The sequence below is a fragment of the Wickerhamomyces anomalus genome (assembly GCF_001661255.1).
Source record: "Wickerhamomyces anomalus NRRL Y-366-8 unplaced genomic scaffold WICANscaffold_3, whole genome shotgun sequence".
Lineage (NCBI taxonomy): Eukaryota > Fungi > Ascomycota > Saccharomycetes > Phaffomycetales > Wickerhamomycetaceae > Hansenula > Hansenula anomala.
In genome coordinates, this window is record NW_017567112.1 from 853,551 (window position 1) to 880,251 (window position 26,701).

At 35.6% G+C, this 26,701-nt stretch overlaps 13 protein-coding genes across 13 annotated transcripts; 7 read left to right on the forward strand and 6 right to left on the reverse strand.

Annotated features, from left to right (window-relative positions):
* Window positions 1-15: 15 nt before the first annotated feature.
* On the reverse strand, window positions 16-1,326 carry PRO2 (glutamate-5-semialdehyde dehydrogenase; the record flags this gene model as incomplete). Its single annotated transcript, XM_019181694.1, has 1 exon — window positions 16-1,326. The coding sequence occupies one exon, from the start codon at window positions 1,324-1,326 to the stop codon at window positions 16-18; it is 1,311 nt and encodes a 436-aa protein (XP_019039123.1).
* A 404-nt stretch (window positions 1,327-1,730) lies between these two features.
* VPS55 (Vps55p) lies at window positions 1,731-2,233 on the reverse strand (the record flags this gene model as incomplete). Its single annotated transcript, XM_019181703.1, has 3 exons — window positions 1,731-1,923; window positions 1,978-2,059; window positions 2,119-2,233. 3 exons carry the CDS (start codon window positions 2,231-2,233, stop codon window positions 1,731-1,733), a joined length of 390 nt encoding a protein of 129 aa, XP_019039124.1.
* Window positions 2,234-2,669: 436 nt separating this feature from the next.
* WICANDRAFT_68486 (Hsp70 family protein) lies at window positions 2,670-4,785 on the reverse strand (the record flags this gene model as incomplete). Its single annotated transcript, XM_019184120.1, has 2 exons — window positions 2,670-4,580; window positions 4,747-4,785. 2 exons carry the CDS (start codon window positions 4,783-4,785, stop codon window positions 2,670-2,672), a joined length of 1,950 nt encoding a protein of 649 aa, XP_019039125.1.
* A 323-nt stretch (window positions 4,786-5,108) lies between these two features.
* On the forward strand, window positions 5,109-6,128 carry WICANDRAFT_14569 (uncharacterized protein; the record flags this gene model as incomplete). Its single annotated transcript, XM_019180612.1, has 2 exons — window positions 5,109-5,616; window positions 5,680-6,128. Coding segments are annotated over 2 exons (957 nt in total), but the record flags the coding sequence as incomplete, so codon positions are not given.
* A 597-nt stretch (window positions 6,129-6,725) lies between these two features.
* On the reverse strand, window positions 6,726-10,802 carry SPF1 (ion-transporting P-type ATPase SPF1). Its single transcript, XM_019182568.1, has one exon. It carries the CDS (start codon window positions 10,752-10,754, stop codon window positions 7,128-7,130), a length of 3,627 nt encoding a protein of 1,208 aa, XP_019039127.1. The 5' UTR covers window positions 10,755-10,802; the 3' UTR covers window positions 6,726-7,127.
* Window positions 10,803-10,993: 191 nt separating this feature from the next.
* Window positions 10,994-12,922, reverse strand: WICANDRAFT_62501 (uncharacterized protein; the record flags this gene model as incomplete). Its single annotated transcript, XM_019183382.1, has 1 exon — window positions 10,994-12,922. The coding sequence occupies one exon, from the start codon at window positions 12,920-12,922 to the stop codon at window positions 10,994-10,996; it is 1,929 nt and encodes a 642-aa protein (XP_019039128.1).
* A 768-nt stretch (window positions 12,923-13,690) lies between these two features.
* WICANDRAFT_19709 (uncharacterized protein) lies at window positions 13,691-14,329 on the forward strand (the record flags this gene model as incomplete). Its single annotated transcript, XM_019180836.1, has 1 exon — window positions 13,691-14,329. A coding segment is annotated over one exon (639 nt), but the record flags the coding sequence as incomplete, so codon positions are not given.
* Window positions 14,330-14,760: 431 nt separating this feature from the next.
* On the forward strand, window positions 14,761-16,348 carry SHM1 (glycine hydroxymethyltransferase SHM1; the record flags this gene model as incomplete). Its single annotated transcript, XM_019185624.1, has 3 exons — window positions 14,761-14,817; window positions 14,877-14,909; window positions 14,966-16,348. 3 exons carry the CDS (start codon window positions 14,761-14,763, stop codon window positions 16,346-16,348), a joined length of 1,473 nt encoding a protein of 490 aa, XP_019039130.1.
* A 124-nt stretch (window positions 16,349-16,472) lies between these two features.
* On the reverse strand, window positions 16,473-18,092 carry WICANDRAFT_62503 (uncharacterized protein; the record flags this gene model as incomplete). Its single annotated transcript, XM_019183383.1, has 2 exons — window positions 16,473-16,631; window positions 16,806-18,092. The coding sequence occupies 2 exons, from the start codon at window positions 18,090-18,092 to the stop codon at window positions 16,473-16,475; spliced, it is 1,446 nt and encodes a 481-aa protein (XP_019039131.1).
* Window positions 18,093-18,134: 42 nt separating this feature from the next.
* CHS6 (Chs6p) lies at window positions 18,135-20,582 on the forward strand (the record flags this gene model as incomplete). Its single annotated transcript, XM_019183384.1, has 3 exons — window positions 18,135-18,151; window positions 18,482-18,619; window positions 18,671-20,582. The coding sequence occupies 3 exons, from the start codon at window positions 18,135-18,137 to the stop codon at window positions 20,580-20,582; spliced, it is 2,067 nt and encodes a 688-aa protein (XP_019039132.1).
* Window positions 20,583-21,464: 882 nt separating this feature from the next.
* Window positions 21,465-23,948, forward strand: WICANDRAFT_22395 (SAPS family protein; the record flags this gene model as incomplete). Its single annotated transcript, XM_019180944.1, has 2 exons — window positions 21,465-21,533; window positions 21,648-23,948. Coding segments are annotated over 2 exons (2,370 nt in total), but the record flags the coding sequence as incomplete, so codon positions are not given.
* Window positions 23,949-24,789: 841 nt separating this feature from the next.
* On the forward strand, window positions 24,790-25,473 carry PHS1 (enoyl-CoA hydratase PHS1; the record flags this gene model as incomplete). Its single annotated transcript, XM_019185625.1, has 1 exon — window positions 24,790-25,473. One exon carries the CDS (start codon window positions 24,790-24,792, stop codon window positions 25,471-25,473), a length of 684 nt encoding a protein of 227 aa, XP_019039134.1.
* Window positions 25,474-25,908: 435 nt separating this feature from the next.
* Window positions 25,909-26,262, forward strand: MRPL49 (mitochondrial 54S ribosomal protein bL21m; the record flags this gene model as incomplete). The annotated part of the gene is made up of 1 exon (XM_019180800.2): window positions 25,909-26,262. A coding segment is annotated over one exon (354 nt), but the record flags the coding sequence as incomplete, so codon positions are not given.
* Window positions 26,263-26,701: the final 439 nt, after the last annotated feature.

The window sequence follows — 26,701 nt, forward strand, 5'->3', positions numbered from 1 at the left end:
TAATGTGTACACTTATTAAAAGGTAACGTTTTTAACGTCAATATTTTGATGAATGAATGGTCTGGAACCACCACCACCCAAGTAGTCACCAACAACTTGTCCATGTCCCCTTATTTGATATTGATAAATGACTAAACCTTCAAGACCAACTGGTCCTCTAGCATGAATTTTGTTAGTTGAGATACCAACTTCAGTACCAAAACCATATCTGAAACCATCAGCAAATCTAGTTGATGCATTCCAGTAAACACCAGCGGAATCAATAGCTTTCAAGAATTTTTCAGCTGTTTCTTTGTTTTCTGTTATGATTGATTCAGTATGTTTTGAAGAATGTGTGTTAATGTGGGTAATGGCATCTTCCACTGAATCAGCAAATTTGACTGCAATATCTAGTGCCAAAAATTCTTTATCAAAATCACCATCAACAGCTGGAACAGTCTTAACATTTGGTAAAGAAGCTTTAACCTCTTCGGTGGTGTGCAAAGTTACGCCACCTTTAACCAAACGATTTACTATTTCTGCAACTTTATCTTTCAAATCTTTGTGTATGAGTAAAGTTTCCACAGCATTACAACCTGCTGGGTAGTTGGTTTTAGCATCAAAAACGATTTTAGAGGCCATTTCTAAATCAGCAGCTTTGTCAACAAAGATTGAACAGATACCATCGGCATGACCTAAAACTGGAATCTTGGTGTTACTCTTAATGTTGCGTACCAACTCATTTGAACCTCTTGGGATAACAAGATCAATGTATTTGTCTTGGTCCAATAAAGCAGCAACATCTTCTCTAGAGGCGATTAATTGGATAGCATCTTTTGGAACTGCAGTCTTAGCTAACGCTTCATTAACAACGTTGGCCATAGCAGTAAAAGTGTGTAACGATTCTTTACCACCTTTCAAGATAGCTGTGTTACCAGATTTGATAGCCAAAGCTGTGATATTTGCAATGACTTCTGGTCTTGATTCAAAAATGATCAACAGCACACCAACTGGGGCAGTTAATCTGTATAAGTCTAAACCATCATCCAGCTTAGTAGCTAAAGTGATTTTACCAACTGGGTCTTCTAAAGCTGCAACATCCAACACACCCTGTAACATCACATCAAATTTGTCACCTTTGCTCAAATCAAGACGTTTGATCAATGAGGATGACAAGTTTTGGGCTTGGGCAGCTTCCATATCTTTAACATTGGCTTCTAAAATTGTTGATTTGGAATCTTTCAAAGCATCATGAACAGTTTGCAGAGCAGAACTTCTTTCCTCGTTTGATAAAGTCTTCAGTATGGTGGAAGCACTACGTGCTTGCTTAGCAATAGTTTCAGCCATTGTTGAGATGATCTATAGCCGGTTTGTAGTTTATTGAAAGGCTCAGGTTTGTAAATTTAAATCATCATCGTCTACGATTTTTCAAAGACTCATAAAACTTATGTAATCACAGCGTAATCAATATAACCTTTTGAACTCTATTTACCGATAATTTCCAACAATATTACCTTGAAATGGGAATGATAGATTTCCTCTATGATACTCCCAGCCATCATTTCCCTTTTTTATGTGTTTTTGTCTCATTAAGCGTTCATTGAGGTCTATTTCACCTTTCACCATCTCTTTCAGTACATTCAGCGCACTCCCATAGAATACAAGATCTAATCAAAAAAATGAACAAATGCATTATTATATAGTCATCAAATTATGTTCCACAGATTTATCTTCCTCTTCCTTTCTACTTCTCAGTATTCTTCTTCATTTTCATGGAAAAACATCCCAAACACAATGATTGAGGTGTAAACAATAAGACCACCAGTCATACTCATCACCGTAGCTGGCAGAACAACTAGTCTCACATGGTATAGCACAATTGGTAACGCCAGTCCACTGAGTACTAATGTTCCTGTAAGAAATTTGGCAAAATCATTCGTGGCACTAGGTTGAACATGTTAGTATGCTTGAAGGTGTGAGCAAAAGTTAACAACTTACCTTGAAGAATCGCTCATGAAATCATCAAACTCTGTGCGACTGAATATGGCATTAGGTATTGGAGCAGCAAGGAAAATACCCACTTTTGAGATGCGTTAGTAATTATGATTTTAATTGCCTGTTTCCTGTGGTTATACTTACCAACATATAAGGGGTACCAGTTATTCCATAGGGCACAACTCAAGATGATCAATAGGAAACCAGCGGCAAGGAACCCAGCGAGGAATATTATCTTTGTAAGAGGAGCAACTTGCATTATGGATTATGGGTTCAGAAATATTGTGGAGGTTGTTTAATTGTAGGCTGTTTTGTTTCTACGTAGATGTCGGCTTTCAACTTTTCGCCAGAGTCTGGAAACTATTCGTTACGGGCAGTTGCAACATAAACTTGAGCTACAAAATGATTTTAATATGTCACAAAAACATTTGATATTTTGACCTATATACAAATCCTTGGAATCCTCTTTATTCAAGGCATCAAGAAAACAATGTTCTACCCACTTTATTCATGAACCCTATGTACAAATCATTAATGGACGTCACATTATCCCCTGGAAAATACTCAAACAAAAAGTCCCAACTCATTAGGGAACGTTAACAACAAAAAAGATAATGAAGAGATAAAAAAACTCATGAAATGAAAATCAGAATTATAAAGCAAAAAAATGATAATAAAAACTTAAATCAGTTTATCTATTCTTTTTTGTCTTCTGGTTTAGATTCACCTTCACCTTGGTTTTTGTATAAATCTTCAAAGACCTTCATGGATGATTGTCTTAATTCATCAGTCTTGGTCTTTAATTCTTCAGCATCAACTTCTTCACCAGCTTGAGTTCTAGCAATCAATTCTCTTAAAGTGGTGATTTGTTTTTGAACTTCATCAGCTTTAGCTTGGTCAACTTTACCTTCAAATTCTTTTAAGGATTTTTCGGTATCAGTAACGGCTTGATCAGCTCTGTTGGCATTTTCAACAGCTTCTCTCTTAGCTTTATCTTGTTCAGCGAATTTTTCAGCATCGTTAACCATCTTTTCGATTTCAGAGTCAGATAAACCTGATGAACCAGCAACAGTGATAGAAGCATCCTTGTTGGAAGCTTTATCTCTGGCTGAAACGTTGATGATACCATCGGCATCAATATCGAAGGAGACTTCGATTTGTGGAACACCCTTTGGTGCTGGTGGAATACCAGATAAGGTAAAGTTACCAATCAATTTGTTGTCACGGACCAATTCACGTTCACCTTGGAAGACTCTGATTTCAACAGAAGTTTGACCTTCAGCAGCAGTGGAGAAGATTTGTGATTTCTTGGTTGGGATAGTTGTGTTTCTTGGAATCAATCTAGTGAAAACACCACCTAAGGTTTCAATACCTAATGATAATGGAGTAACATCTAATAATAAGACATCGGTAACTTCACCGGCCAAGACAGCACCTTGGATAGCAGCACCAATAGCAACAGCTTCATCTGGGTTAACAGCTTTAGATGGTTCTTTGTTGAACAATGATTTAACAGTTTCAACAACCTTTGGCATACGTGTCATACCACCAACTAAGATAACTTCACCAACATCTGAAGTGGTCAAGTTAGCATCTTTCAAAGCTTTTTTAACTGGGTCAACAGTTCTCTTGATTAAGCTATCAACTAAACCTTCAAATTGAGATCTTGAGATTTTCAAGTTGATATGTTTTGGACCTGAAGCATCAGCAGTAATGAAAGGTAAGTTAACTTCAGTAGAAACGGTTGAAGATAATTCAATTTTAGCTTTTTCTGAAGCTTCTCTGATTCTTTGAATAGCCATACGGTCATTACCTAAATCAATACCGTTTTCTTTCTTGAATTGTTCAACAATGTGACGAACTAAAACAATATCGAAATCTTCACCACCTAAATGAGTATCACCATTGGTAGATTTAACTTCGAAAACACCGTTATCAATATCCAAGATGGAGATATCGAAAGTACCACCACCTAAATCGAAAACAGCAACAACTTTGGTTTCAGCTTTTTCTAAACCGTAAGCTAAAGCAGCAGCAGTTGGTTCGTTAACAACACGTAAAACGTTTAAACCAACAATTTGACCAGCATCTTTGGTGGCTTGTCTTTGAGAATCGTTGAAGTAAGCTGGAACGGTAACGACAGCGTTTTTGATTGATTTACCTAAGTAAGCTTCAGCAGTTTCTTTCATTTTGTTTAAAACAAAACCACCAATTTGAGCTGGTGAGTAACTTTGACCTCTAGCTTCTAACCAAGCATCACCATTACTGTGTTTAACGATTTTGTATGGAACTTGTTTGATATCTCTTTGGACTTCGACATCTTCGAAACGACGACCAATTAAACGTTTGGTGGCGAACAAAGTGTTTTCTGGGTTGACAACAGCTTGACGTTTGGCTGGGATACCAACTAAACGTTCACCTTCTTTGGTGAAAGCAACAACAGATGGAGTGGTTCTAGCACCTTCAGCATTTTCAATGATTTTTGGAACTTTACCTTCCATCAAGGCGACAGCAGAGTTAGTGGTACCTAAATCAATACCAATAACTTGACCTTGGACTTTACCATTTGAGTTGAAACGGGATAAAGTTGGTAAGCGACGAGTGGTCTATCTAATGTTAGTATATTCCTCAGTTACAAAGCATTTCCATTGATGTTGGTTGTTGAATTCGATGTTGATGATGAAACTTTTCACTCTCCAGACAAGAGCAAATGGGTCATCGTCATCAGCATCTCAAGAAAGGCCGTCATCTCTGGATTCAATCATCACTCACGTTACGCAAAGAGTTACGCATAAAACTGTTGGCAAGCATCTTGGGGATGTGTTTCTATAGTCTGCTCTTCCTTAGTATTTCAATTACCTTGAAATTGGAGTTGAGAAGGGTATATATAGTGCTGGCAAATGTGGGAGTAGAATTGTTTCGAAGGTTTTTTTTTTCGACATGGTGAAAAAAAACGGGATTTTACCCGGAACTCGATCTGCTGCCATCGGAGTCAGGGTAAAGGAGATCATATCCGAGATGCATGGTCACATGATATATCACGCGCATGGTCGGAATACACGAAATATTTTCAGATAGAGAAACGCGTATGAGTACAACTTCTTCTTTCCAAAACTTTTGAGTTTGTCACTGTTATGGCATCAAAGACTATACCTGAGGTTGATTTGTCATTGTTAATTACTCACAAGATTGAAATATTGAAAGAGCTCAAACATGCACTAATAAATTATGGGTTTTTTTATCTGAAAAATTATGATGATCTCTTGGATCAAAACATCATTGAACTATTGTTTGAACAATCAGCAAAAGTTTTTCAACTACCTGAAGAAGAGAAGCAAAAGTTCAGTCTAGATCACTCCAAACATTTTGTGGGCTATGATACAACCTCCAATGAGTATGATCTTGAAGCTGCAGAAGAGATGAGTTTGTGCTCAACCAATGATATCCTAAACACCAACTCATATACATACAACAATGTTCTAGGCCCAAACCAGTACCCGTCTCAATTGAAGGTCCCTCTATTCAAACGGTCCACTGATCAGTTCTTTGAAGCTTTTAGTGGCTTTGCTTGTATTGTCACGGATCTTATACTCCAGTCATTGTCAATTGATAACAAAGAATTTTCAAAGTATTTTGACTCAAGTAACAAAAGTTCAGTCCACTCAGAGCTCAAAATAAGGCACCAGCTACCACCGAAGTCAAAAGCTAAGTCATCAAGCCAACTGATCGAGTCGTATAAAGAATATCAATTTCTTAAATTTTTGTTTCATCAAACACCATTACAAGCCCAGGATCTATATGATACTTGGATTGATATTCCACCTAAACCAAACACTATTGTTGTTAGTTCTGGTCAGCTGTTGGAATTCCTGACCAATGGTGTTTGCATCTCAAATAATTTTAAAGTTCTTTCTACTTCATCAGAGTCTACAATTGTGTCGTTTTCACCATTCCTCAACCTTGACTCAAAATTGAAACCACTCCATATATCAGAAGATTTGCTCTATGAAAGAGATCGCAGAGAAAAGCTTCACAGCAATTCAAACATCAAATCTGACCTCAAAGATGGTGACATTACTGGTGAGAAAATTTTTTATAGCAAAATAAGGAATCATAGGAAAGCTGCTCAGCATTGGTATCCAGAAATCTTAAGAAAACAGGATATCCAAGACCAATACGCAAAGTTAAGATTGAAGAAAGAATCGACAGACTTGGAAAAAACGGTTAAAAGATTGAACAAAATATTCTATGCTTTAGATAAATCTGTTCCATTGGTGATAAGAAATAGAACTTCAAATGCTAATATAAACGAGGTTTATCCAAAAATCAAAAGTTTTACAGGGTTTAGCGTCACTGATGATGACTTGTTGAAAATTTTGTACCTATACAGAGATGCAGTTCCTTTAATACTAAATGATTACAATGAATTGATGATTGATACTGATAAGGCTAAGGATGCATTCAATTATAAATCACTTCTTAAAAGAGCCGAAGCTTTTTCTTCACTATCATCCAATTGGCTTCAAGAGAACAAGCATCAAGATGATGTGCCAACTTTGTCCAGAAATGATATAGAGAAACCGGACGAAGGACCAATAAGGAAAAGATCAAAGATTGAGGTTCTCAAGAATTCCAAGGAGAAATATGTAATCAAACAAAAATCAGAAAATGTTGAAACTGCAAAATCTGGAATGTCACTTTTAGAAAGGATAAGAATGAAGGAACGTGAGAAAATGGAAAACTATAAAACACCTGAAGAAAAATATGAAAACTTTTTGGATGGGAAATTGAAAGCAGCATTGGAGATTTTGTTTACCCTGAGACCAGATACCTCATATACATTGGAAAAGTTGAGTGAATTATTTCAAAATAGTTTTACCAAAAGTCCTGTTAGCGAACAGGAAGCAAAAGATATTGCTGTCCACCTAACTCAAAAGTTTCCAGATATTTTCAAATCAGCGGAAACAAAAGATACAACCATTTTGAAATGGAATGAACTAGATAGAGGAGAGTTGCTTGCTAGACTACAATGAAAACTATTTTATCAATAATGTACATTAATTGTATTGTAACAAAACCTGTTACTTTTTCAAAAGAGACGCGTTCTCTTTATGTAATGACCGTAAAACATTCTCTAATCACTTTATAATCGTTCAATCACGTTGAGCAATATCGGCTGCTTTTGAATCCATGAAAAAGTATTTCAAAACGACTTCAATAACCCATGCAACAACCAAGTCCAAAACAATTGTGGTTGTCAATTTTGTCTTGAATTCAGCTTCCATTGGAACAAATTTCATAGCTTCATTCAATTCTGGAATGAATTCTGTGGAACCGGCTAAAGCTAAACCAGCAACACCTAATAGACCATAATACATACCCTTGTTATCCTTGATACTTTCTCTGAATGGTAAACCTTGGTAATTGACTGCAAAAGTTGAAACTTGTTGAGCCAATTGAATCAAGAAAATACCAGTGTTCAATAATGATGGGGCAAATTCTTTTTCAAGATCAGGTTTTGGTTCCCTTGGCTCTAATTTATAAATTTCAGCAGTAATGTAAACTAAGGTGGCAATATGAACAGCAAATTGACCTAAGATAGAACCCATGATGTAAATATTGAAAATACCTGGTTGTGGTCTTTCCTTTGATAATTTTTCAACTGGTCTACCTCTAGAAATACTCAAGAAACAAACAGAAATCAATAAACCGGAAACAGTAGCTTGACCATCACCAAATTTAACACCGGCAAGATAAATAACAGATAAAGAATAAGCACTAATCAAACAATTCAATGCTAAAATTTTATACATTTGAATTGTGGACACAAGTGCACAACGACCTTGACGAATGATGTTGGTAACAGTTGAGACATTGGCTAATTTAGAAGTGAATGGGGCAGCAACTGAAGCATCACCTAATTTTAAGGTAGGAGCTTCACTGTCTTCTTCCAATTGATTCAATGAGCCTAATAATTTATCAGCCAACTCAGATTGGGCTTGATTTGGAGCTTTACCTTGAGCAACAGTGGTACTAACAACAGCACTTTTTTGAGCCAATTCTCTCATTTCATCAGTAACAGTGATACCTTGTTTTTCAATAGCTTTCAAATAGTTTGGATTACCTGGACCTGGTGGATACAAATGAGCAATTGGTAATGGGACTGGTGGATGTGGTTTACCCCATCTTTCCATGATATCACATTGCTTGGTATAAACTTTTTGTAAAGAGTCAATTTTTCTAGCTTCGGCCATTTTCTTCATACCTTCTTCAGTACCGTTCAACAAAGCAACACCAACGTGAGCTTGTTTCAAAGCACCAACATCATTTGTACCATCACCACACATTAAAGTATTGTAACCCAAATGTTTTAAAGTGGTTAAAATAAATTCCTTTTGAGATGGTGAAACACGTGAATAAACCCAAGTATGTCTAATCAAAGAGTGTAATTGAGGATGGTTCAACAATTTAGCTAGAGCATAACCGGTAATAGCAATATCATGAGTCTTGAAAGTAGATTCGTCAATTTTATCAGAACTTGAGAATGGAATGATTTTAGATTCATCAACACTTCTCCAAACTAATTCATGATCACCATGGTGTTCTTCTGGAGCATCCAAGATCAAAACTTCTCTTTCAACAATTTTAACTTCCTTAGCAACATGAACAGCAGTAAGAGGGTTATCACCAGTAATCATGATTGAACGATGACTTGATTCATTCAACATTTCAATAGTTTCAATGGCATCTTCTTTCAAAGGACAATGGAAAACAATAAACCCACCAAAAATTAAACCAGTTTCAACAGCATCACGATCTAGTTTTGTAACTTTAGCTGGAGAAATGTTATCCTCCATGTATTTGTAAGCTAAAGCCAAAACACGGGAACCTGAACGAGTAAATGATTTGTAAATTTCTTCATAGTTTTCTGGGACTTTGGTTAATCTTTCACGAATGGTTTCTGGAGCACCTTTAGTGGAGACAAGAGTTTTTTGACCGACAGTAGAGATTGAGGAAGAACGTTTCAAAGCAGAAGAGAATTGGAAACGACGTAGAATTTTAATTTTTTCAGTCTTTGATTTGGAAGTTTCTCTGAAAACAATATCCTTTTCACCAATTTTCCAACCAACAGCTTCCAAAGTGGCTTTTTCCATTGGATCACCAACAATTTCACCATCATCCAATTTGACTAAAGCATGAGCAGAACCTAAAACATGGTTTGTGATATCTGGAACTTCACTTGGTTTTGATAAATGACGAATAGAATCACCAAAACCAGCTAAACCTTCAAAGACTAAATCTTCACCAGTAAGAGTACCAGTTTTATCAAAACAACAAACATCAATTCTACCCGCTAATGGGATACGGAATGGTTCAGTACAGTAAATGTAAAATTTACTCAAAGATGCCAAAGAGGTGTTCACAGCCATAGTTAATTCCATTGGTAATTCAGGAGGAACAACTGATGTAACAATCAAAATACAATCCAAGATCAATTTGTTTTGAATACGACCCATCTTTGTACCTTCAACCCAGACATACCACGAAGCGGCAACGGCAAAGATCAACAAGAATAAGATAAAGAACAAAGATTCGTAGTTACCGACAGAGATTCTTTCAGCAGAAAAGATCATGACACGGACCAATGAACCTTGAGAAGTCTCAAAACCAGTTTTGCAAACAATAGCTAAAGCACCATTATCTGGAGCTAATTGAACAATTGGATCGGTTGGAGCAGTAACTTGCAAGGCTTTAGTACCACCATGTAAGACAGAATTCTTATCTAATCCATCCAATTGCAAATTTTCATGAGCAGGACGTAATTTGATAGATTCTTTCAATAAAGGAGTAGATTCACCAGAAAGCATAGCTTCATTAACAATAGCTGAACCATCAGTCAAAATCAAATCACATGGAATAGCAGAATCATCACCAGTTCTTGTAATTGAAACCAAGTCACCTGGTAATAAATCAACAGTTGAGATTTCAGTCCATTTATTGTCTCTGTAGACATAAATGTTGAAAGGTTTAACACCCATTGTTCTAAATTCACCCATTGTAGTACGACGTTGGAAAACTGTAGTACATTCAAAACTGACCAACATGAACAAAGTGAATAAAGAGTAATACCAAAATTCATCTAATAACCAAAGACCGACACAGAAAACTTGGAAAACAAAGAATGGAGCAGTGGCATGTTCTTTGAACAATTCCCAGAAAGTTGGAATAGGAATATCAAAAGTGTTTTTACCGTATAAACGTTCCAATTTAGAAATGTCACCAGAGATACCTTTTGATTGTTGAAATTCGGATAATTTTGGTTCTTGATCAACAACAAATCTTGGAGGAGTGAAAGAAGCATCTTCATGATGATAGATGAAGCGTCTTTTTTGGAACACAAAGGAAGTTTGGATTTCATCTGGATACTTATCACGGCTGATTTCAGCGATTGCACCAAGACCATTGTTTGGTGCCGCAACGATCAAAATATGAGAAGCTTCATCCAAACTTTTAACTTTTGAGTAATTGAACAATGCATCGATATTGATGTTCCAGTTTGGCATCAAGAGTAACAGCATTTGCAAAGAGATGATAGCACCCAAGTAGACAAAAGTCCATTCGGACCCTTTAATGTACTCATCATAATTGTTGAAATAGATATGGAAGAACCAAGGATATAAAACGAGGAAAGGGAAGACGTAAGGACGCTGTGTCAAGACCTTAGGTCTTAGCAGCTGCGAGGACTTCACCGCCTTATTGTCAACCAAATTGTCAGCCATTTTGATTGATTGGTTGGAGTTGAGAATATGTCTCGAGTGTTATCGTGGCAACTTTTTCTCTTGAATTTTTCATCTTGACGAGAAACTGATTTCGCGGCAGCCAAACTAGTCGCGATTTCGAGCTGTTAAAATGTCACTACAACGAACATTTAACCGAACTATAGAGCAAATTGTTATTAAAAGAGAGAACTAAGTAATGAAAGAAAATATGGGTATGATGATGATCTATGAGTGATGATTTATAATGCAGTACTTGGTCCAGGGTAGCTAGCAGCTTCATCTTTTAAAGTCTCTTGCTGCTTGACTAAGTGCAGTCTTTCCATGGTTTTCCACTTCTCCTTGTCATATTCACCAATCACTTCTGATGGGAAAACACTCTTGTGTGAGTTTTCTGACCAATTTGATTCTGGTGTTGTATTCGATTTTTCAGCTAGAATATTATCAAAATGTTTATTCTTGGTTGGAGTTGTGGTCACTACTGAAGCACGACGTTTTTTACTTGGTGAGCTTTGAAGTTCATGAACATAGGAAAGATTTGGAAGTTCTTCTTCGGTATCTTTGAAGACGATACTTGATAATGATAGGTTTTTGATTCTCAGTTTCTTGGGTGAGTTTATTATGGATTTTCTTCTTGGTGATGATGGCATTGAGACGCTAAAGTTTTTGAAACTGACAGATGTTGATGAATCTTTTCTATTGTGATGGCTCTTGAAAATTGATTTGTGAGGTGAATGACTTTTACTTTTTGTTAAAGTAGTTGGTGTGGTGACCCTTTCTAGCTGTAAAGTTGATTTTGATTGATCAATCACATCTCTAATAAATTCATTTGACCCTTTTTCATGTGCATCTTGAACAAATTTCAATGCTTCCTCTGTGGATTTATTTGAAACCTCTGAACCATTATTTGAAATAACATCTTCTTCGTCTTCACTCAAAGAGAATCTGTCTTCACCCTCTTCTTCAGCAGAACTAAATTCACCAAAATGTGCGGACTTCATCAACCTCTTGGATGGTTCAATAGGTGCTCTCAATTGATTAAACTGAAAATTTTCATAACTATTTTCATAATCAGTTGGTGTAATGGTTGTCATTCCATTGTTTAGTTCAAAAGGAGGATTTGTGAAAATATTACTGAATGTTGCAGCCCGAGGTATAGATTCTGGAATGTTTTCTTTGAGTGTTCCATGGGTCAAATTCGATTGACTTTGTGATGTTTTGATCATTAAAGAAGGTTGAGGCTTAGAAGATTGTTGCTGTTGCTCTTGTTTTGTTTGTGGTTTTAAATGTGGAGGTAATAATGCACTGGGTATTCTCCTCAATGCATCTCTTTCCAAAATCAAATTCTTTGCTGTAAGTGCACTCTTGAAGTTTGTATCTATAGGAGTTGTTGTTGTTTCTATAGTTGGTTGGTGAGATTGTGCAATTGAAATGTTGGTTGATGAGCTTGATTGGTTGATCATTGAAAGTTTCTTTATGGAATGTGATGGAATACTCAGTTTGTTTGATTTGTTCACATCATTTGATGAATTTAAACTAACTTTAGAACTAAAGCGAGATTTGGTTGATTGGAAAATTGAAGATTGTTGTTCACTATTTTGGTTGTTTTTACTGTGGATACTTTGATGGTTCACAACACTTTCTTGGTTTCCTGAAGTTTTTCTACTTTCCACTAATGTTGCTGCTGATGCTTTCAAAGTGACAACTTTTTCCTTCAGGCTGTCAATATCGTGTTTTTCCTGCTCAGTTATGAACAAATGGCTAAAATCTTGAATTGAATGCAAATGGGTACTTAATGACAGTCCATGGAGCAATTGGGAAGAAACAATTAATGATAATAATGAAGTTAGCAGCTTAGGATTCATGTTTCCAACTATGTTTGATGAGATGAGGTTATTAATCAATGCGAGACCAGCTCCCAATGAAAGTGCAGTTGATAAACCTCCTAAAGTAAACAACCCCCATAATGCTGTTTTAGAATTGAACAATAACAAAGGTAATGATAGCACTGATAATAATTCACCAGTAATTAAGGAAATTATACTTGATCGACTTAAATCATGGGTTTTTTGTTTCAGTATCAATATTGATATAACGGCAGTTGCTATGGATAAAAACACTGCTAAACAATGAACCAAACTTGAAGAACGACCTATTGGTCGCTGGTGCATTGTATAAGCTTTGAGGATTGAGAAATTATGGTGGGGGACAAAGTTGATAGATTGATGTAGTTCCTTTGAAATTAAAGTTGTTGCTCTTTGGAAATTTTGTTATGATTTGAAATTGAGAGCGATTGTAAACAAATATGAATGCTAATCAAAACAAAGGTGAAAAAAAGTTTTAAAGGAATGACTTCAGTTAGTTTGTGTAATGACTATTGGTTTGAATGGCCTCTGTATAGCTTGTAGTACTGCTCTTGCCAATGTACGCTCTTTTCAAGCTTTTTCAGAAGTTTTGTTTTTGTTTTTTTTGGTTCCTGTTCCAAGGCCTGTTGATCAAATCCAAAATATTTTGATGTTTGTTTATGTTTGTCCCAAAGGGGATTTCCGGTGACCTCGGAACTCTAAAATCTGCCAGATTCTAAATGTCCCAAGAACACCAACAATTCAACATCTTAACAATAGAATGCTGTCAATCTCATCGCTTTGGAAACTCTCTCAGGGCAAAGATACTTCGGGAACGATTAAAGCTACTTTCCATATTCGTCTCCTCGAAGACTCCAATTCAGTATCTAACCCCAACTAATTCAAATGACAACCCACAACGGTGAGCACGGTGGCTCTCAGATCAATTTGAAATCTTTCTTTGGCAGAATACGGCCTTCCTCAAGATCCAGAAGTTCAAGTTCATCACGCCATGAAGATAAGAAATCATCACCATCAATTTCAAGAGCCAGTTCATTCACCACGTTAGGAAATTCCTTATCAAAATATGGGAAAAAAGTTGATGTTTTAGGATCCGGGATCTCATCAAAAGTTGAATTATATTACAAGAAGCAAGAGGATGAATATTATGCTGTAAAGGTTTTCAGAGGGAAAGAAAGTTATGAAACAAAAGATGAATATAAAAGCAGGTGCTTTATGGAATACGATATTGCAAAAGAATTGAATCATCCGAATATTGCAAAGACATATAACTTCATTTCTGGGGTATCAACTAATGAGTTGGTACTAGAGTATGCTCCATATCCACTACTCAGGGTTATTCAATCAGCAAGACCATATGAAGAAGAATTGTTTTGCTTTTTCAGACAGGTATGTGAAGGAATAAACTATCTTCACCGTAAAGGTATAGCTCATAGGGATTTGAAGTTGGAGAATATGCAGCTAGATGAGCATGGGACCGTTAAGCTTATAGATTTCGGAACAGCTTTTTATTATGGAACTAAAGAGAAGAAGCCAGCTTGTGGAGTTGTTGGTACAGAAGCATTAGTGTCCCCGGAAGCAATGTCGCACTTGGAGTATGACGGTGAGGCTAGTGATATATGGGCACTTGGTATCGTTCTATACAGTATGTTAAATTTGGATTTCCCATGGAAGGCAGCTAGAGAATCAGACCCAGATTTCAAGGCTTTCAAACAAGATCGAACATTCCTTGAAGATAAGTTCCCTACTGAAGTTTGGGAGTCTGTTGTTTCCAAAGTGCTTCAGGTTGAGCCGTCAAATCGGATCACAGTGGAAGAAATCATAGAGCAGCTAGATAAGAGTGTTGACTCGGCCTGTCCTCATAGTAAATGCCCACCCAAAAGACACTCAAGAACGCTGAAAGTGTGTCAAAACAGGTTCAAGTTCCATCACAGTCAAGGTTGAAGTTCGTTGACTCCGAGCAGGTCTCTGGGGTCGAATTTCTGACTCTGATAAAGTCACGTGAATGAGTTTATTTTTTTTTTTTTTTTTTTGGTGTGTAGAAAAAATAACCAGCGACATCACAAAGGTATAAAGACTGAAAGATTTGGGCCTTTTCCTTGATTCCTACATCGTTGTAGCTCACAGCCAATCAATTAATCAAAATGCTTCGTCTTCAGCTACGCTCAATTGCCAGAACACCATTAGCTGGTCGTTTAGCTGTATGTGTCAATCTTCAAGGATGCCATCAAGTACTTAATAACTAACATTTTTTGCTTAGAGAAACTATGCTGTTTCTACAAAATCACAAGAGGTGAGTGCTTTTTTAAAAAATTACAAGATCCAGTATCAATACTAACATATTCATAGCTAATCTCTAAAAATGTTCAAGAAATTGATCCAGAAATGGCTGATATTTTAAAATCTGAACGTTTACGTCAAAAATCATCAATTACTTTGATTCCATCAGAAAACTTTACATCAAAAGCTGTTATGGATTTATTAGGTTCAGAAATGCAAAACAAATATTCAGAAGGTTATCCAGGTGAACGTTATTACGGTGGTAATGAATTTATTGATAAAGCTGAAAGTTTATGTCAAAAAAGAGCCTTGGAAGCTTTCCATTTAGATCCTTCATTATGGGGTGTTAATGTTCAACCATTATCAGGTGCACCAGCTAACTTGTATGCTTATTCAGCTGTTTTGAATGTTGGTGACAGATTGATGGGTCTTGATTTACCACATGGTGGTCATTTGTCTCATGGTTACCAAACCGCTTCAACTAAAATTTCGTTCATCTCTAAATATTTTCAAACCATGCCATATAGATTGGATGAATCTACTGGATTAATTGATTATGATGCTTTAGAAAAATCAGCTGAATTATTCAGACCAAAAATCATTGTTGCTGGTGCTTCTGCTTATTCAAGAATCATTGATTATGAAAGAATTAGAAAGATTGCAGACAAAGTTGGTGCTTATGTGTTGTCAGATATGGCTCACATTTCAGGTTTAGTTTCAGCAGGTGTTACACCATCTCCATTCCCATACTCTGATATCGTTACCACTACTACTCATAAATCCTTAAGAGGTCCAAGAGGTGCAATGATTTTCTTCAGAAAAGGTTTGAGAAAAACTACAAAAAAAGGTAAAGAAATTTTCTATGATTTGGAAAAAAAAATCAACTTCTCAGTCTTCCCAGCTCATCAAGGTGGTCCACATAACCATACCATTTCAGCTTTAGCAGTTGCCTTAAAACAAGCTCAATCACCAGAATACAAAACTTATCAAGAAAACGTTGTCAGCAATGCCAAACATTTTGCAGATGTTTTACAATCAAAAGGTTTCAACTTGGTTTCAAACGGTACTGATACTCATTTAATCTTGATTGATTTACGTAGTAAAAAAATTGACGGTGCAAGATTAGAAGCTGTTTTGGAAAGAATCAACATTGCTGCTAACAAGAACACAATCCCAGGTGATAAGTCTGCTTTGTTTCCATCTGGATTAAGAGTTGGTACCCCAGCTATGACTACTCGTGGTTTTGAACAAAAAGAATTTGACCAAGTTGCTGATTATATTGATAGAGCTGTTAAAGTTGCACTCGAGCTAAAAAATAATGCTAAAGGTGATGATGCTAGAGCTTTGTTAGCTGACTTCAAAAGATTAGCGGATGAATCTGATGATGTTAAAGCTTTAGGTAAAGAAGTTGCTGAGTGGGTTTCTCAATACCCAGTTCCAGGTGAGTTATAAGCTTAAACTAATTGATATTATAATTTACAACATAGTTTAAAATGATATGCACATCTATAACGTAGACTAAACACAAATGACAAGACTTCATAATTCATTAATTATTTTTTTTAACACACTTTCTTCAGGAGCTAAGATGCTGAAATTTGCAACCTTTTTCGTCACACTTTCCATTTATTAATTCAATAGGACACAATTGATCATTATCATTAGCCTCTGTTCTATTCTGTGTCTTTTTTCTGAGCCCAAGAGAATGATATGGGGTGAAGTGGTCAGCTTGAGCCTAGGTGGTAGTGTTAGTATGTTCAAAAAGAACGGAAATTATACTCATGATGGGAAAAACAAGAAAAAAAAACAGAAATCAAATGTGGATGAGCTTAGTGAAAGTTCAAATCAACACAATACCATTCCTCTTTTTTTTTCCTTTTGAAAAAAACAATCAAAGTATGCTAATTACCTTTGGAATCTTATGAATAGTGTCAGCATAAACTAAATCATTCTTGTTATTATCCTGTATGTTATTTGTTTCAGTCTGTCTTTCTTGTTTTTGTTGGTCCTTTACTTCTCTTTCTTTTTGGGCCAACTCCTCAACTTTACGTTGTTTCTTCAATTTCATCTGCTGGATGAGTTTCTCTTTCAATTCCACTCTTCTCTTTTCGGACTCATTAATTTTGTCTTCCTCATTTTCGTAGTCCTCTAACTCAATCAATTTATTGGCAAGTTTACTCTTCAATGAAAGAAAAGTGTGAGATTCATGCTCTTTATCGGCAAGAGTCTCCTTGATTTCATTGGATTCATTCTCTAAATTTTCAACTTGTTTTTTCAACCAAGATAGTTGATTCTCTTTCTCTTGTAATTTTGATTTTAGCTCTGGGATAGACGTATTAACTTCATAAAATTTATTTTCTTTTGATTTTATTTGATCACTCAACTCTTTGATTTCTGACTTTATTTCTTTCTTATTCTTCTTAACTATATCCAGTTCAACGTTTGATAATTTTCTTTTTTTATTATTCTGTTCATCAATCTTTTTAGACAAGTTTACTAACTCTTCCTCGGAAGAAGATTTAGAAATTGACAGTATCTCATGGGACTCCTCAGAAAAAACAGTTTCTTGTTTCACTGTATCATCATCCGTTTCATCAGATATCACATCATTCTTATCTTGGTCATCCTCTTCATGTTCAGATTCAGATTCAGACTCTTCTTCCTCGGAGCTTTCTTCCAAGTCAATAACAAGATTCTTTAACCATTCAGGTTTTTCATTGGAAACAACTCTATAAACTTTATTATTGAACATTGGCCTCTGGAACCCATTAACTGGAGTGGCAGAATTTGATCTAGCATTATCTATAGGGGTGGCAGACTTGTAAATAGGGGCAGGTGGTGGATCAATGACTTTAGGCACAGGAAACTTCCACTCAGTATAACATTGGACTAAAAAATCTCTATGGACACCAGATTGTTGCACAATCTTCTCAAAAGAGAAGCCTAGGGCTCTCAAATCCAGAATAGCATCATATAGGTCAGATTTTAGCTTGCTGTGTTCCGTCACTGTGGAAGCGCGCTTAGCACCATCATCTTCTTCATCAATCTTCACCACTGGAGGCGCTATTGTAGCTGGGGAATGGGATCTTGAATTTGCTGCCGACCTTCTCTTCATAGAGGCTAGAACTGCCTGTCTTTTTTGTTCAAGTTCAGAGTCAATGGGTCTAGCTGTGGATAGGGTATCATGAGTTGTCATTCTTCAATAGGAAAAAAAGCAGGTAGAGCTTATAAAATAGAAATGAGAAAAATTGAAAAGTAAAGTAAAGTAGAGCAGAGTGACAATGCAGAAGTAAAGGGGAAACAAATCTAGTCTTTTGGTTCTAGAAAGAAGCTATCTTTGAAAACTTCTCCTGTTGTTGAGCACAAAACAAAACAAAAAAAAAGATTTCAGATTTCTCAAGAAAATGCAAAACGTGTTCGCGACACTTCGCGAATTCTTGAGTTCAGCTGTTAACGCTGGCCTATATAGTGACACGTAAATCAACAAACCAAAACAAACTTCAGCTCAAACAAAACTTCAATTGAGATCGAAGAGAGTATGTCGAACCTGAGCATCTCGAGCAGGGACCCCAGCCACTCCCGCAGTCAGTCAGTCGCTCCTTCTATCGGCTCCAACACAGGCATAGCTCCTTCTGGGGGTGGAACATCGTCTCCTAAAAAGAAGAAAGATTCTTCACATTCACGCCATCATTCCATCCAAAAACCAATTGTTATTTTACCTTAGTGAGTATCTCTAGGTGCTATTGTGATCATAAGTACTAACACCTTCCCAAGTGTCTCAGAACACTCATTTGGTGGTTCTATTGGAGCTAGAACAGCAAATTTACCAAATTTTAAGGAATTAGGTCCTCCAGATCTCGTTCATATTTCAAAATACAACAAACAATCACAAAAAGAAGAAGGTCAATATCATTACATTACAGGGCTAGATGTATCCTCAGCTGTTGCACCTGTTGCTTATCTGACTACATTGAACTTGAATTCTACTTCATCTTCGTCAAAACATCCAAATATTTATACTTATTGTTCCTATAATGCATTTAGCAGATCCGATGTTAGAATAAGAACAGAGTTTCCTAGCTCCGCCCCAGGCGCATTTCAATTGCAACTGATACCAAGTGATAGAAGCAATAAGATATTGAATGAAGTTACTGAAGAAATTTGGGACGAATTATTTGTTAGTGCAGTTGTTAGATCTGTGCTTATAAACTTGGACTTTGAAAGAAAAGTTCCTTCCTTAATTGAAAAGCCATTGACAAAATCAGTACAACATTCCAAAAATATAATCACAAGATTGATAAAATTCATTGAAAGGGGGCCATTATTAGGTTGTAATTCACTGATCCAAAGACCATCAATTGTTCAAAATTATTTGATTGATGCACTTTTGAAAATTGTCGAGTTGACAAGTTTGTATGAATTTACTATTGATCAACTACAATCATTAACTAGAAAGGATGTGACATTATTGATTGTTAAAATTTTGTTTCTCGCTGATAGAGAAGTTGATGCAATCAAATTATTATATGAAGCATTGAAAAAGAATCCAAGGGATGCATTATTGCTCAATGAACAAGTGAAATTTCTGATTTCAAAAGAGAAATTTGAATTAGCTTTGAATCCTGCTTTAGCTGCGGTGAATGCCAATCCTGTTGATTTTGAAGCTTGGTATAATTTGACAAAGCTTCACATCTTGAATGATAACATCCCACTGGCTTTGGTTGCATTGAATTCCGCACCAATGTATGGAATTAGACCAAAAGATTTGATTTATATTGATCCAAAAGACCCAATCACTGTGCCTTATCCAACTGAAGGTAAGATTAAGCAAGTTTGGGATAATGTATCACAAGTTTATGGACCAGGTTGTGATAATTCCATCAAATTTTCACCACGTTTTGAAGTTGAGGCATGTGATCCTGCTTTGATTAGAACAAACTCGCAACAAATGAGAGGTACATATAGGGCAGCTTATGAGTTATTGATATTGATTATCAATCAAATTGGATGGGATAAGTTGCTGAAGTCCAGATCTAAAGTCTTTATCATGGATGATGAATATAAAACATTATCTAATGTTAGCTTAGCAGCTGATAAAGACTCATCTGATGATATCAAAAAGAAGAGATTGTGTGAGAGATGGTTGGATAATCTGTTTTTGGTATTATATGAAGATTTGAGAGTGGTTTTAATTGTGGAGAGTGAACTGCAAAATGAAAAACAATTAAAACACAGTGGGCTAGAATGGCAATTAATTGGTTTAGCTTCCTATAGAACTCACCATTTCAAAAATGCTGTTGCAGCACTAAGAACCCAGTTAAGTGCTAAGTTTGATATTATTGCTGCTTATAAATTGTTGGAACTTTGGGAACTAAATTACACTACAAAAGAGTTTAAAATCTGGAATAAGACCAACAAGTATGGAGATTTTGAAATAACATTAGATCAAATTTTGGATGTTCTGGTGAAATGTATCAGTTATAATATCAGATTCTTCAATGAATTTGAGCTACCTATCTTGTTGTTCTTGAAGAAGTTTTTGAATAAGTATGATGTTGATTTTATCAAAAACAAGATCCAAGTTTTGTTTGAAAATGACAACAAGGACTACAAAAATTCTGGTGTGATTCCACCGTTTGACTCCCTAGTGGCAGATATCCAAACCTTGTCCCCAGACTGTTTCTAGGAAACAACCATCACCAAAATCACAATGAGCTTAAAAGTCCATCCAATTGTAGCTGCCATCTCGTTACTGGCGTGTGTCGCATAACACTTTTCGCGAACCAAGAATTTCGTCTCGCTTTTTTTCGTCGTCGAAGAAAAAAAAAACGACCAAATGCCCTTTACAGCAAATGAAAGTGAGCTCAACAACAAGAGGCAAACCACAACACTCCCCTGAAAAGCAGTTAGTCTCTATCCACCGCTTCAATAGGCCAAACATCAAACCCATTGCTGAGTTCTGGTGCCTCCACGAAGCTATTCCGAGTCCGTCTATTTGCCCGTTGCTGCTGTCCCTGGCGTTCAGATTGTTAATAATCAGTTGGTTGGAAGACTTTTTTTTTCTTCTCTAAGGGAAATCCCATATCAACAACAACTTGAAATACAACTTCATTACCACTTGCTTCCCAATTGAACTTACAAGGAGTTGGGGAAAAGACCATAGATATCTTGATAAACTCATACTCAAGCATACGCTCCCTTTTTGCTCTAGGCCCTACTTGAGTTGTTTTAAAAGGCCCACAGTTGTCCACAACATCAATTGAGTGTTTTATATATTTGTGGGTGATTACATTCGAAACAAATTAATATCAAAAAGGAATCATCCATCATTCAAATCAGAGGAAGAAATCTGTATCATTTATTTCCAAAAATAAAACCAGTTTTCTGATTTGAACCTTTGCATTATTTATCATTCCTGATTTTGCGGTCTATATATTGAATGTCAAAATCTAGATAAAAAAAACCACACATTAACATATAAAAGACATTATATTATTCATAGGGTCTTGATTTCTTTGCATACATACATATTATCATTTAACAACATCATACAAGCAACATGTCGGGTTCATTTTGGAGATTTGGAAATGGTTATAATGAAGTGTCCACTATAAACAACTTGTTGGATAACGGATTTGTTGAAAGAACACCAAAGTCCCAGAGGAGAGACTCTACTACATCATCAAATGATTCAACTGACCCTGATAATTCTTCATTGGGGAAATTTGAAGATTACACTGGGAATGAAGAGGAAAGTTTTGCTCCAAATTTAGAAATTTTAGGAGACCTTTTGGATGAACAAGAAATTTTGGAAGAGTTGGCCTCATCAAACATTAAATTGATTGAATACTTGAGACAAAGAGAAGTTCTTGAGAAATTGATTGAATATATAATAACTGAAGAAGATGATCTTGTTGATGATTCTCAAAAAAATGAGAAAAATGATGACGATAGCAACAATAATAATAATGACAATAATGATAATGAAGAAGATGAATCAAAAAGTGAATCTAGTGATTATAAAAGAAGAAAGTCTTTAAATTCGAATTCAGACTCAGATTCAGATGATGTTCAAAATTATGATCAACCAGAAACTATTCAAGAAATACATTCAAGAAGAGCACAGGTTGCTGCTGAAATATTGAGTGCGGATGCTTGGTCCTTGACAGATTCTTTTATGGATAATCATGATTTATTATCAAAACTTTGGAGTGTTTTAGATAAACCTTGCCCCTTATCAATGGTGCTGTCAACTTATTTCATGAAAATTAATGAGCATTTACTAGATATGAAGATTGATGAAATGTTGAATTTCTTATTGCATCAAAACAACCTTGTTGATAGATTTTTGAAACATATTGATAATCCTCCTTTAATGGATTTCTTATTAAAAGTTATTAGCACAGATAAACAAGATATTCCAACTGGTATTATTGATTTATTGAAAAGTCAAAATTTGGTTTCAAAATTGATTTCATTCTTAGACCCAAAAGTTAATGCCTCTGTACAATCAGCAGCAGGTGATTTCATTAAGGCATTTGTCACAATAAGTGCTAATTCAAACACTGATAATTCCACTATAGGCCCAAATGAATTGACAAGAGAATTGGTTTCAGAAAAAATAATGAACCAACTGTGTGAATTGATGTTGAAAGGCGGTACAAGTTTAGCTAATGGTGTTGGTATAATTATTGAAATCATCAGAAAAAACAATTCAGATTATGATTTTGTCCCTGTTTTATTCATCACTATTGAATCACATCCTCCAACTTCAAGAGATCCAATATATTTAGGTCATTTGATCAAAGTTTTTTCTAAAAATATTCCAAAGTTTGCATCTTTATTAAAAGACACAAAATTGCCTCCTATGGATACACCTTTTGGTTCAATTGAGCCTTTAGGTTTTGAAAGATTCAAGATTTGTGAATTGATTGCAGAATTATTGCATTGTTCAAACATGGGTTTATTGAATGATGAAAAGGGTGAAGAAATAGTTAGAGAAAGAGATATAGAAAGAGAACGTGTCATTGCATTAGAGAAGCAACAAGATGATGAAGAAGGAGAGGAAGGAGAAGGTGCGCAAAATGAAGCTGGAGACGAAGATTCTGATCATGAAGCATCAAAAGTCATTAAAAGATTGAGCATATCGTCCACTGAGCAAGATAATGAAGAGGATAAAACCACAGAGAAGGAAGAAGTCAAAGAGAAGGATGTTACTACTGATGATGATAAAGATTCAACACCAACTGAAAATAAACCAAGTCTGGAAATCCAATCGGAACCTGATTCAGATGCTGATACAACTTTGGAGATCCAATATGATGAACATGAAACACAAATACGTAAAAATCCAGTTGTTGGTGATCAATTAAAGATTGCATTAGCTGATAATCAAGTCATATTGGTCATACTGAATATGTTTTTCTGTTTCCCATGGAATAACTTTTTGCATAATGTTGTTTTCGATATTGTTCAACAAATATTGAATGGATCAATGGATATTGGTTACAACAAATATTTAGCCATTGATTTATTTGGTCGTGGTGAAATTAATAAATTGATTATTGAAGGTCAACAAAAATGTGAAGATTATGAACAGACAAACGGCCTAAGATTGGGTTATATGGGACATTTAACTCTGATTGCTGAAGAAGTTGTTAAATTCACTGCCCTGTATCCTCCAAATACAATTCATCAAATTGTCTATGATGCTGTTTCAACTCCTGAATGGACTGTGTATGTTACTGAAACTTTAGTTGATACTAGAGAAAAATATAATGCTCTTTTGGGTGGAAGTGTTGAAGATGAAGGTGGTGATGAAACTACAGAGGATAATATTACTCCAGGCGAAGTTGACGATGATTATAATACTACTGGAAATAATCGCTCACTCGACTCACATGAAGAAGATGATGAAGAGGGTGATAACAACAGAGGTAATAATGAATCAGATGATGTTGAAGGAGATCAATTTTCTCGTTACATGTCTCAACAGTTAACCAATGACTTGCCTGATAAATTTGGATCATCTGATGAAGATGAAGAAGATGATGACTTGGTTGGTTGGAACAATCAACAGTATAGTCCTCATCAAATGCCAGTTGATGACGATGATGACTATGTTGACCCTAATGATGATGGACAGTCATACACCAAAAAAGATCATCCACTATATTCCAAAATGTTGTCACCAAGAGATGAAAGACCGCAATTCGTTGATGATGAAGAAGATGATGATGAATTGTCTGGCGATGAAGGTGATGAAAACGATGAAGAGAAAGAAGAAGGTTATGGCCTTACAAGAAGTAAAAGTCAAGGCGAATTAAACTGGGATGATGATGAACAAGATAGGCTTATAAATGTTGCCAGTTATATCAAGAATAATCAATGATGAAAAAAATGTTTGCTTTGTTAAATGGGAAATATAATGACTTATGCCTGCTACCGTTTCTTATAAAATTTCAAAAGACTCATATTCTGTTTTGTTTTTTTCCTTGATTTTGAGAAAATGAATGTTGTGTTGATTTCTCAGCCTGTTTGTTTTCACTATTGTTTTCACATGTTTGTTTTCCGTCTCTTTCTATTGGTCTATTTTAATTTTAGTTTTGGTTAATTATTCGGTTAAGAATCTTATATACTAATGATCATTCACTATACCATCCACAGTTTCTATATCTACAATTCAACAAGATTAATTTTATAAGATTTTAAAACCAGCTGGAAATAGCTAGGAGTAGTCTGTACTTGATTTGTATCGAAAGATTTATCAAGCTGTGTCTCATTAATTCACTTTATTTTTTCGCGATTTTTTCAGCATTTATACTTTGATGGCCAAAAAACTAAAACATCAACAAGATCAATTCTCTCCAAACTTCCAACCATCGAGCGTAACAATGTCTACCGAAAAGAAGTCACAGAGTGCCAACTTGAAACAAAAGAGATCTCAAGGATGGCTAGTCCTTTATAACCAGGCTTCAGCCTCATTATGGTCTATTGTTTTATTCAACACCGTTTTCCTTTCAATTTTGGTTGGTCAACCAGATCTATTCAAGACAACCAACAGAATCACTACAATCATTCAAACTTTAGCTTTAGTTGAAGTCTACAACTCAGCTGTTGGTATAGTTAGATCGCCAGTGTTGACCACAGTTTCCCAAGTTGCTTCAAGACTGTTAGTTGTCTACGGTATTTTCCAAGTCTTGCCAAATTCTCCAGCAAATAGCCATTGGGCCTATATCACCTTGTCATTATCATGGTCTATCACTGAAATAATCAGATATCTTTACTATGCTCAAAATATTTCTAGTAATGGGCAGCCAGCCAAAATATTGACCATTTTGAGATACAACTTATTCTTTGTCTTATATCCAAGTGGTGTTGCTAGTGAAATTGGTATGATTGTTTTATCTTTAGGTGAGGCTGAAAAAGTTGTTGGTGCTTGGTATAAATGGTTTTTAATTGTTATCATTGGTGTCTATGCTCCAGGTTTCTATACTCTTTTCACACATATGTTGAAACAAAGAAAGAAGGCTTTGAAAGCTTTGAAGGAAGCTGATCATCCTAAAAAGGCAGACTAATTGATGAATTACATCAGTATTTCCAACTTATGTATATAAATATGTCATAAAGCTCCAGTTTGTAGATAATTGTCTATAAATCATTCTATGACCCAAAACAGATACTTTCCTAATTGGGAAGATTCTGTAATTTTTCTTCGCGAACTTGATTTTTCCATACTTGAAAAAAAAAATGTTGATGAAAACTTCACCGAATTAGCTTCTCTTAGATAAAAAGCTAGTTCACACTGAGAGCTCTTGCACATATTGAAAATGAGTTTTTTATTCAGAAGTCTCACCAGGTTATCACTTAGACAAACTATAAGACCTACAGCGGTTGCACCAACTTTTGCACGCACCTTCACCACAAAACCAATTGCATTCAACCAACAACCAACAACAACCACCACACCTACAAGTGCTCCAGAAGCTGAACAAAAACAAAAACAATTACCAGACCTATCGCCTCTAAAGCTTTCGAATGAATTATATGCTGTTGTTCGCGTTCATGGTAACCCATTCCTAGTTACAGAAGGTGACATTATGAATTTGCCATACCATTTGAAAACTGCAGATGTTGGTGATGTTTTACATTTCACAGACGTTACCACCATTGGTACTCGTAACTTCACATATGCTAATGAACCAGTGGATCCAAGATTAGTCAGTATAAAAGCTGTTGTTATAGAGAAGACCAAGAACCCAATGACTATCAAAGAAGTTACAAAGAGAAGAAACAGAAGAGTTCGTCATGCTATTTCAAAGCGTCATAAAACACGTTTAAGAGTCACCGAAATCAAGCTTAATTAGAAGGAGAATTTGTCAGTTTCTATGAAATTGGAGAAGTGAACTGTATATACTATGTAAATATAATTTGATGCTTTATAAAATACAAAATCTTGGGAGATAATAGCTTCTTAGAACTGTGGCTGGAATACTTCGAGATTATCTTTGTCTAAATACTTCTTTTTCACTCTCAATTCACTTAATTTCAATCTTTAATCAGCCTTCATAATGGGCTAAGCATTTGAAAATTCGCGGAAAAACTGTACTTCTCATTTTGATCAGAGCGTAACATAAACAAACAAGAATTAGTATTCAATAACAGAAGTGAAAGCTGATCAGATCTCCTTCCATGAACCTTTTGAGATGCAGAAGAAGAAATCGAATAAAGGAGGGAATAATGACGAGATTCCAGACTTTCTCATCGATTCAGTTCCTTACCTCAACAATGCAAAACAGTTGTCTC

Excerpts from the sequence above, each read along its gene's own strand:
- SPF1 (XM_019182568.1), bottom strand. The coding sequence starts at position 10,754 with ATGGCTGACAATTTGGTTGACAATAAGGCGGTGAAGTCCTCGCAGCTG.